General features: G+C 48.1%; 2 protein-coding genes and 1 long non-coding RNA gene across 3 annotated transcripts; 1 reads left to right on the top strand and 2 right to left on the bottom strand.

Moving 5' to 3' along the window:
* The first annotated feature begins 367 nt into the window (after nt 1-367).
* On the top strand, nt 368-3812 carry LOC123105056 (COBRA-like protein 3). Its single transcript, XM_044527035.1, has 6 exons — nt 368-731; nt 1319-1398; nt 1695-2151; nt 2594-2753; nt 2842-3122; nt 3206-3812. The coding sequence occupies exons 1-6, from the start codon at nt 632-634 to the stop codon at nt 3499-3501; spliced, it is 1374 nt and encodes a 457-aa protein (XP_044382970.1). The 5' UTR covers nt 368-631; the 3' UTR covers nt 3502-3812.
* Nucleotides 3813-4575: 763 nt separating this feature from the next.
* On the bottom strand, nt 4576-5641 carry LOC123105057 (uncharacterized). The gene is made up of 2 exons (XR_006450634.1): nt 5508-5641; nt 4576-4718 (listed from the first exon to the last, which is right to left on the bottom strand). It is a non-coding gene; the product is annotated as an uncharacterized lncRNA (long non-coding RNA).
* A 792-nt stretch (nt 5642-6433) lies between these two features.
* LOC123107840 (uncharacterized) lies at nt 6434-9432 on the bottom strand. Its single transcript, XM_044529747.1, has 4 exons — nt 9182-9432; nt 7534-7780; nt 7034-7100; nt 6434-6934 (listed from the first exon to the last, which is right to left on the bottom strand). Exons 1-4 carry the CDS (start codon nt 9430-9432, stop codon nt 6681-6683), a joined length of 819 nt encoding a protein of 272 aa, XP_044385682.1. The 3' UTR covers nt 6434-6680.
* Between the last annotated feature and the right edge of the window lie 425 nt (nt 9433-9857).

The following is a 9857-nucleotide window of genomic DNA, read 5'->3' as shown; positions in this document are numbered from 1 at the left end:
AGCCTTAGTATTTTGACACCAAACGTTGTCAGATTTAGCAAAGTTTGCCGATGCAGAACTGAGTGTGTCTGGTCCTTTTGTTTCAAACATGTGCTATGTTTCGGCATGGGACTTTGTCAGATTTAGCAAAGTTCGCTCATGCAGAAGGATCCACTCCCGAGCGCCATGGCCGGGGCAGAGGTCGCAGTCCCTGTCCCAGCTCCCGACGAGTGACATCCATCGCCCAATAGGGAACAGCTGTACGAGCGGAGGGCATTTCGGTCCGAACCACCTCGGAGGTTGGGCCGTCACATCCGCGGGTGAGGAAAGAAAAAAAAGGCGCCCCCTCCCCGCGATATAATTCCCACCGAGGCGCGCAAGGAAGCGTCCGTGAGGGAGCAAGCAGACTCGCAGACGGAGCGCGTCTCGTCTCGTCTCGTCTCGTCGCAGTAAAAACTGGGGAGACGGCCGCGGCCGCACATGCTTTAAGTCCCACTCCCTCCTCCTCCACCACCACCACCTGCTCAGTCGCCTCAGATCTCCAGCTGCCCCCTTCCTCGGCGGGCGCGGCCGCATTCCTCGCCGTGCAGAGCGGAGCGGGGATCGGTGGGTGGGTAGCTGCAGCTGCTGCTGGGGAGTGTCGGTGGAGGAAATGGCGCCGGTTGGTGGCGTCGCCGGGAGCTCCAGATCCGCGGCCTGCTGCGCCGTGCTGCTCGCGGCGGTGCTCTTCTTCTCCGCACCGGCCACCACAGGTTCGGCTAGCTCCTCTCCTTCCCGCCCGCCCGGTCCTTCCCTCTCTCTCGTTCCTCGTCGTCGTGCCTGGAGCCGGCGAATCGGTAAACGGATCCCGATCGCCGCGGTGCATCGGTGAGACGAGGCGGTCGCACGGGTTCTGCTCCGCGCGCTGGTCAATGCGCCCTCCCGTTTAGTTAGTGCTGTCGGTGTCGGTGGCTTCTAATTTTGATCCCACCGGGTTAGTCCTGTCCGTTCATTTAGAGCTTGTCCGAGTTCTGAAGCCAAATTAGGAAGCTATTCCTATCTGTGAGACGAGCGATCTGTCAAGCTTCCCCGCTGCCACTCTGCCGATCTTGTTGACACTTGCTCGTGGCGAGCTCTGCGGCGATAGATCTGTCCAGGAGGGAAGCGGATCAGTACAAACATATCGACCAATTGCTTTGCTGCTAGAAAGTATCCACTGGATAAATCCTGCAAACTGCAATTATGATGTAGAAGTAGTAGTAACATAGAGTGCATCTAGCGTGTCAATTCAACTTCTCTCTTTAGTTTCTTTCCATGTATGTATCTGATGTATGCACCCTTTGTTTGTTTGTTCACGCAGAGGCTTATGATTCGCTGGATCCAAACGGCAACATCACCATAAAATGGGATATTATTTCGTGGACTCCTGATGGTTATGTGGTAAGTAGCACCTCTTCACATCAACAGCTCTGTCTTTCATCTCAACCTATTAGCCTATTATATATTTATATTATTTTTTCATTGTTTTTGAGATAGCTCACCACTCATGCCAAGTGGTATTATATATTTATATTAGCTCATGATTTTGACCTTGACAAGTAGCATGGCTAATAGTTGGTTACAAACTTTGCCACAAACAATATAGTAGCCACCAAGTACAATTACCAGCAGATTTTGGATATCTGGTCACCTCTACTTGTATCATGATCTTTTTTTCCCAAACTTATCATGTGCAGGCAACAGTGACAATGTTCAACTACCAGCAGTTCCGACACATACCTGCACCTGGGTGGCAGCTGGGATGGTCATGGGCAAAGAAAGAGGTCATCTGGTCGATGGTGGGGGCTCAGGCTACTGAGCAGGGTGATTGCTCAAAATTCAAGAGTGCCCCTCCCCATTGCTGCAAGAGAGATCCAACGATTGTCGATCTTCTTCCGGGCACCCCATTCAACCAGCAAATTGCCAATTGTTGCAAGGCAGGAGTTATAAAGACATTTAACCAGGACCCAGGAAATGCTGCATCCTCCTTCCAGATTAGTGTAGGTCTTGCTGGGACTACCAATAAGACGGTTAAGATGCCGAAAAACTTCACCCTTAGGGCCCCAGGTCCGGGGTACACATGTGGGCGTGCTCTTGTTGGCAGGCCTACCAAGTATTACTCGTCAGACGGGCGCAGGGTAACCCAAGCTCTCAGTAAGTTGCCCACTTATTGCTCTTCACTGCTTGCTCTATATTGCTTTAATACTTTGCGCAAATGCATTAGCAAGCTACACTAATTGAGCTAAACACATCTTAGTACCACTTTTGTACGTTTCTGCTCCTTAATTGTGAATGAATTTTATGTTATAATATGTGTAGGATTAGTGAAAGACTGAAAGGAGTGAAACGATTGAAATCGGAAGTGATTCATTTTCGAGAGGAGATGAGTTCATCACCTAGGATCGATGTTAGCTCATATTTATTTGAAAATAAGCCACCACTAAGCCTGATAATATCTTAACTAGTTTTGTTCACTTGCAAATAATGGATTTCAAATGCAGGAAACATCAGATTGGTTCCATATAGTTTTTATTCTTTATTGCTGACAATGTTCTTTATTTAGTGGGTATTAACAAAAGAAATTCTCTATTGGCAGTGTCGTGGAATGTAACCTGCACATACTCCCAATTTCTTGCTCAGAAGACTCCCACCTGCTGTGTATCTCTCTCATCGTTTTATAACGACACTATTGTGAACTGCCCAACGTGCTCTTGTGGCTGCCAAAACAATATTACTCGTCCAGGAAGCTGTGTAAAGTGAGTTAATAATTATTACTGTTTACTATGCTTCCTATTAAGGTTCCAACCTTCTGCAAATTCCTTACTAATCCTATCCATTTTACAGTGACAATTCGCCTTATTTACAATCTGCCATCAATGGCCCTGGCAAATTAACTGGCCAGCCTCTTGTCCAATGTACTTCCCACATGTGCCCGATAAGAATCCATTGGCATGTGAAGCTCAACTACAAGGACTACTGGAGAGTGAAAGTCACCATCACAAACTTCAACTACCGCATGAATTATACAGACTGGAACATGGTTGCCCAGCATCCTAACTTCGATAATATCACAAAGCTGTTCAGCTTCAACTATAAGCCACTTACCCCATATGGAGGCCGCATAAGTAAGTCACCTTGTGAACTGTTTTAATTAGTTTCTGACTTGAGATGTGCCTCCTATCTGACGTGTTTATCCCTCCCATTTCAGATGACACCGCAATGTTCTGGGGAATGAAGTTCTACAATGATTTGCTCAATCAAGCTGGCCCGCTTGGAAACGCGCAGTCAGAACTACTCATGCGGAAGGACTCGGAGACTTTCACCTTCCAAAAAGGATGGGCGTTTCCCCGGCGTGTGTACTTCAATGGTGATAACTGTGTCATGCCATCTCCCGATGACTATCCATGGTTGCCTAGTGCAAGCCCTCTGACAAAACAACCATGGACGCTCCCACTATTGGTGTTCTGGACTGTGTTGTCTACTTTGCTGGCTTATTACGTATGATGAAATGAGACCAAGAGATTCAGCGAGCTTCAAGTCGCTGTCATGTTCCATGAGGTGCGCGGCAACAGGTCATTTGTTCATTCCATTCCACGGTTGCATAGAAGACACGGGTGCCGCGCTGAGGAAAGCTGATACGTGTGTGTGTTTTGTAAGTTAAAAAGGGCTGAAAATGTATTTCTTGTTTTGGTATATACTGGCCATGAAACTTTGGTGAACTTAGTTACTCAAATTTAGGTAATTATGGTTGCACCTTCTGTATTTTATAGCAGACGCAGACATTTTAATTGAATCATATGACTGCCTTTCTTGTAGTGATTGTATGAGTTACATAATAATGTTTTGTACAATTTGTTAAACCGAGAGGATGCTGTTGGTTGAGATAATCTAGCATTGTTTTCCTGATCCCTCTCGTTTTCGAAACAAGTGCTAGAGTTAACAAGAATCAAAAGAAGCACAGGACAACACTCAGGCTAGGCTGAACAGAAACGTACCTAAGATCATAAAACCATAATGTACAGCAAAAAGAGGCATGAAATGGTTCTTCTCTATCTGCACACTATGAATTTAGAAAATTGCAATAATGCAGTAGTGAACGAGCATGCTTGCCACGTACGTACCAGGTTGTCTTCCTGATTGCTACGTTTAACGGGTTGCTTCATCAAACATTTGCTGTTTGAATATAATGTGATTCTCTGTGCTTTTGACCTTGTGAGACGCCTGATGATGTTCATGATCTTACGATCTTACTTCTGGCTTACCGGACCAGTTCCCTCCCAGCCAAAAGAAAAATGGCTATGATGGGAGGGACTGCTCTATGGTGGACAATATGGAAAACCAGAAATGCAGCATGTTTTGATAAGAAAATGCCTAATGATCCTGCACCAGTTATCTTCCATATTTGCAGTCATCTCACCAACTGGAAAATCTTGTAGACAAACCTGAAAGCAGGAAGCATTGAGCTCGCTGTGGAGAAGATCAGGCAGGTGGTGCGGGAGATCTACAACAGAAGCCATGGATGGGGCCCTACGGTTCCCAGAATCACGGGTGGATGATTTCTACTACACCGCCTTCTTGTTTTCTTTCTTCCTTGAGTGATAACCTCTCTAGTTTGCTTTACAAGGCTTGTTCCAGTTTGTGTGTGAGTGCCAAAAGGCCCTGCTTAAAAGTTCTGAAGAAACTGCTGCGTGTGAGCTGGTTTTCAGGACCTGCACAGTTACCTGAAAGCTAATATATATTAGTTTGCCTGATGATGCACAAACTGCCCTGGGTATATCGCTCCAGGTGTTCTTATGCTTTCTCTCTCTCTTCGAATGTTGTAAGACTCTAGGTTTCTCTAGTGGAAACCGACGAGGGAGGTTCGTTGTTTCCAAAAAAAAAGTTGCTTCTGAATTCAAAGAGGTAAGCTGCTTGTATGCTGCGCCGTTGTGCCACAAAATAGCACCATTTTGACGACGACAAGACATGCCCGTCTACTTTTCATTCTTCTGAGAGAAAATGGTATGCTCATCTGCTGTTAGTTTGGAGAACAGACCGACGGCACTAAATGATTTTTCTGTTTGAGATGAGGCCGTATAAAACTGACTGCAATTATCCAAATTTTGTTCTAGTAATGGAACCAGGGAGAAACCTCCCCAAAGGGCAGCCCGGTGCATGTAGCTCCCGCTTGCGCAGGGTCCGGGGAAGGGTCCGACCACTTTGGGTCTATAGTATGCAGCCTTTCCCTACATTTCTGTAAGAGGCTGTTTCCAGGACTTGAACCCGTGACCTCATGGTCACAAGGCAGCAGCTTTACCACTGCGCCAAGGCTCCCCTTCAGGGAGAAACCTCCCCAATGATATAAAAATATCTTCAACAATAATCATCAGGCAATGTTACTACTAATCAAACAAGAGAAGCTTGTATCATTCAGAGCAATGAAACCGAAACATAACAACTTTACTATAGTACAAATTACAGAACACATCAGGATATATATAGTAGCATAAAAAATCCTGGAAACAATTTACCTTATGAAGGACGCTGTTTCCGAGCCCTCAGAAACATCATCATCTGCAACAAAGCATGATCGGCCATTGTTGAAGGGAGCCATGATATTGCTTCGGCTTGGAAGTTTCACGGTGTTGCCTCTGCCGAGTCTCAGAGATCAGTAGACATATGCTGCCTATGGCCTGGCATATATATACCCATGAGGAGTCAAAGATGCAGTGCAATGGAAGGATCAGGGAGATGGTTCACCCGTAGCTGTTGGTTTGTTGGCTGGTTGCAGTTGCAAGCAAGCCCCAGGTTGAGAAGCTCAGCACCACCTTCCACATGTTGGTTTTTGCTCTGCCTTCAAGCAACACCATCAATTCCAAGTGATACCCCTGCATAATACTATCAGGTAAGGTGTACATTTCCAGGTGACACCTGGGGAAGGATTATACAAGGCATTGAGGCAAGCCTTATCTGCACAATGCAATGCCAAGAGGCTGTGTCGAACCCAGGTGCTAGGTTACTAAGCACAGCAGTAGCACATGATAAAATTTCTTCAACTAGTATTACGTAGTGATGGCGAAGCAACCCCAGTTTAGAAATATCAAGAGAGGGGGCGGCAAAAGCTACCTGCTATCTTTCTGAAGTCTACTGCCCAACTATCTACACCTTGTGAGGTGACACAAGGGGAAGAAAAACGAATAGGAAAATATATGGATGAAATGCTTGCACGGGAAGCTTTCAACAAATGTCGACTCAAAAGGAGGGGCCAACAAATCCCAATTTGCATCTTGAAAGTTACAAAAGAACAAGTTACACAAAAGTCTTCAGGGTTATTCAGGAGCAAGTGAGGGATTGAAAAATCACAATATTCAGAAATAGCAGTACCGTGGCACATCCCACGAAAATAACAAAAATAGAAGCAATAATGGCACGGAAGAAATCTGCGCCAGCAGCTGCCTCAAGGCGTAAGAGGGTTTACATCACACACATGGTTCAGGTCTTGAAATGAATCTATCCATTGAATGACATATTGACAAAATAGTACCACCAATTTTGTGGACAAATATTTGACTCAAGTACCTAAGGGCTCAATACAGCAATGTGTCTTCCCCTTTGGACAGAAGTACATAATCTCTCCATCCATAACCAGCTATAAATGTGTTGGTTACCCCAAAATGGTCCTTCAATCAACCTATAACCGATCATCACTTCCTTCGAGCATACAATATAGCAAGCACGGCTGATATCCCAACTGCTGCTACCGGAATGGCCCAGTACTGCACAGCGTAAGCCGCCAGCTTGCTGGCGAAGTCCTTGTCCTGCTCTTTCCTGAAAACCTCCATCTCAGGCATGTCAGGTGTTTCGTCCAAGTCCAACTCCCCAATGAAGTAATCTTTCATCAACTCCTTGGCATCCTTGCTGTGGCCCGCATCTTCAAATTCCTCGGTGCCATCCATACCTTGAAACAGATTATCATGTATGAGCAGACAGCCTATGAGAAACTAAAATGTGCTGAACAAGAACATGAAAACAAGAGGTGAGAACTGAGAAGTAGTACCAGTCACGGCAAGCAGCACATCAGCACCCCCAGGATGGTCATCCAAATACGCGGTCACATCATAAATCTGCATTGTATTCATCAACAGGGCATGAGCTCGCCACAGAATCAGAGTAGTGGAACATATTTGCCAGGTAGTATTGTAATGCGTATCTACTCTCTGCTGACACAAATTCTATTTGATTCAAAGCCCTCAACAGAGGCATCTGCTGTGGTTGCCTTCAACAGAGGATACCCCAGCACAACTGCCCCACGAGGTGACTAGCAGGCCACGCCACTCGCAGAGACGTTCGGTTTCGATTCCTGCAGCCTTCTCACTAACAAAGCGAGCGCGGGATCTCCCAGGCATTCGGTCGAACAGGCTAAGGGCGGGGGTCGAAGCCCAACTAGCAACAACGAAACGCGTCCATACACCCTAGACCCTACCTACCTACCTACCGATGTTAGGGGCAGTATTGCTGAAGCCAGATCGGCGGCGAGGGGTATGAGGGAGGCGCTACCTTGCCGTCGACGACGATCCAGCAGTCGTCGGGGGTGTTGTGGAGGGCGGCCTCCTTCATGCTGTACAGCTTCGTCAGCGTCGGCATCTCGCTCTCGCTTTCCCAGTCCGGTCGGCTGGGGCGAGGGCGAGGTCGAGGGAATACTGCTGTACGGAGTGGGTGAATCTGCCCCGGCTTGCAGAGGAAGAAGAAGGTGGCTATCTGGATTCTGGACCAGGTATCTGGTCTTGAATCTGCCGCCGCTTGCCTTGCAGAGAAAGAAGAACTGTTTTTCTTTTTGAGGATAAAGAAAAACTGCTTTGGGGGGATTTCGGGGAGTTCGGGGTTGGGTTTAGGCCTCGTGGGCCTAGGATAATGGATCGCACAGCCCAGTGTAACCAAAACCCCACCAAAGCCTTCTAAAAATAAAGCAACCCCACCAAATTGATGGCCTGTCTGTAGCCCACAAAGGCAGGAATTTTTATCTGTTGCTAAAAAAAAGGTACTGTATGCTTTATCTGATGGGCAGGAACAGAAGGATGTTCACAAATATATAAATCTCAATTAATCTCTTAATAATGTAATGATATAATTTACTTAAGCTCCCTATGAATATGAATGGAGCCTCCTGGTGCATCGAGGTTATTTCATGTATTCGTGGCCCCACATGTTAGGAAGTGGATCGGATGTGGGCTGCGGTTGGGCCTATTAGCATTTGAACGCGGCGCTCCTACGTTGGTCGATAGGTAATTTTTTTAAATTCATGTTTTCCTGAATTCATGATTATTTTAGAAACTTGGAAACTTCTTTTGAAATTCACTAACATTTCTAAATTCATGAACATCTTTTATATTCGTGAATATTTTTGTATTGCGGGCATGTGACGCCCCGAGACCAATGTGCCAGGTGTCCTCCAGTTATTCGCTGTTGTTGCCTTGTCTTTTGCTTGCGTGTTGCATCTTGTCATGTCATCATATGCATTGCATCATCATGTTTTTCAAAACCTTGCATTAGTCCGGGTCTCCCAGTTTCGTCCGTTGTCCGTTCTGAGCCCAGACACACTTGCACGCGCCCGCGGCATGTCCGAAATATTATGTTATAAGTGGCCGGAAAATGTTCTCGGAATGGGCTGAAAGTTGGCGTGCGGTGTTGTTTTGTTGTAGGTAGGCCGCCTGCCAAGTTTCATCGTGTTCGGAGTCCGTTTGACGCCCCAACGGATAACTATAGCGGCATTTTAGCCGGTCTAACGTCGGACGTTTTCGGTCTCCGGAAACAGTCGTCGGGCCTCTCTCTCTTCTCTTCTCTCAGCTCGAGCCCTTCTGTACAACCCACAAGTTCCAACCTAACCTCTCTCGTCAGCCCGCGGCCCTCCTCGCGCGCGCGTCGAAAGTTGTCCCGGACCCGACCCGGACAGTCGTTACCCTTATGTCCGGATCATCCCCAAACATCTACAAAATATCACTGTTTCCTTATTTGGGCTACCTAAGCTATTTTTCCCCGTCCGTCCGATTACGATCGGAGGGACCTTATACCCCCCTAAACCCATCCGGCTTGCTATATATAGTAACAACCCTAGACTAATCCCTAGATTTTAGCCCGTTTGTCCCATCGGTCCATCCGCGCCGCCACCTGATGCCCTCCTCCTCCTTGCATTCCGTGCCAAACCAACCAGATCCACTTTCTCCTCCCCTCGATCCCACCAAGTTGTTGCCGAGGCCCCGAGCAAGAGCGCTCGACCCTGTCTCCCTGCGCTGCTATTCGCCACGCCGGCGACTTTGCCCGGTGCTCAAGCACCACCGCGCCGCCTTTTTCCCCTTCCCTTCTTTCTCCTGCCTTCTTCTCATTCTCCTCTGCTTCTCTCTCCTCGTAACTCTCTCTCTCCCTCGCCTTGGACAGGGGAACCAAAGGAAGCCGCCCCATCGCCTGGATCCATTGCTCCGTCCGGCCTCCCTCGCCTCTCCCGCGTCACCGGTGGTCGCCTCCGCCCGCTGCCATCTTCTTCCCGAAGCGTCGTCCCGGCCTCCTCATCAGACCGACTTCCCCGTCAAGTCCCTCGCGCGCGAGCTCGACTCCGAGCGCTCCTGAGCTGCTCTTCCCCCTGCAGGACCTCCTCCTCGCCTAGCCACTCCGATGACCTGCAAGTCGACCTTCGCGCCCTGCCATCTCCTTCTTCCTCGCGTTCTCTCCCTCGCCTCACCTCTCCCCCTCTCTGTCTTCAGGGACATGAACCAGCAAGCCGCCAGGGGCACCCGAAGCATGGACCTCCGATGCCGACGCACCGAGCATGCGGCCGTCCGCCAAGCCTCTGCGCCGCCCTTGCCAAGTCCTTCGTCGCCGGCACCTGC

This window comes from Triticum aestivum, chromosome 5A (assembly GCF_018294505.1).
Source record: "Triticum aestivum cultivar Chinese Spring chromosome 5A, IWGSC CS RefSeq v2.1, whole genome shotgun sequence".
Lineage (NCBI taxonomy): Eukaryota > Viridiplantae > Streptophyta > Magnoliopsida > Poales > Poaceae > Triticum > Triticum aestivum.
Note: the sequence above shows the minus strand (reverse complement) of the source record. Positions and strands in the feature narration are given on the sequence as shown.

Coding starts and splice junctions, on each gene's coding strand:
- LOC123107840 (XM_044529747.1), bottom strand. CDS start 9,432: ATGGGGCGGCTTCCTTTGGTTCCCCTGTCCAAGGCGAGGGAGAGAGAG. Junction 7,781..9,181: donor GGGAGGAGAAAGTGGATCTG/GTTGGTTTGGCA, acceptor TTTCTCTGCAAG/GCAAGCGGCGGCAGATTCAA. Junction 7,101..7,533: donor GGATCGTCGTCGACGGCAAG/GTAGCGCCTCCC, acceptor AATACAATGCAG/ATTTATGATGTGACCGCGTA.
- LOC123105056 (XM_044527035.1), top strand. CDS start 632: ATGGCGCCGGTTGGTGGCGTCGCCGGGAGCTCCAGATCCGCGGCCTGC. Junction 732..1,318: donor CTCCGCACCGGCCACCACAG/GTTCGGCTAGCT, acceptor TTGTTCACGCAG/AGGCTTATGATTCGCTGGAT. Junction 2,152..2,593: donor CAGGGTAACCCAAGCTCTCA/GTAAGTTGCCCA, acceptor CTCTATTGGCAG/TGTCGTGGAATGTAACCTGC.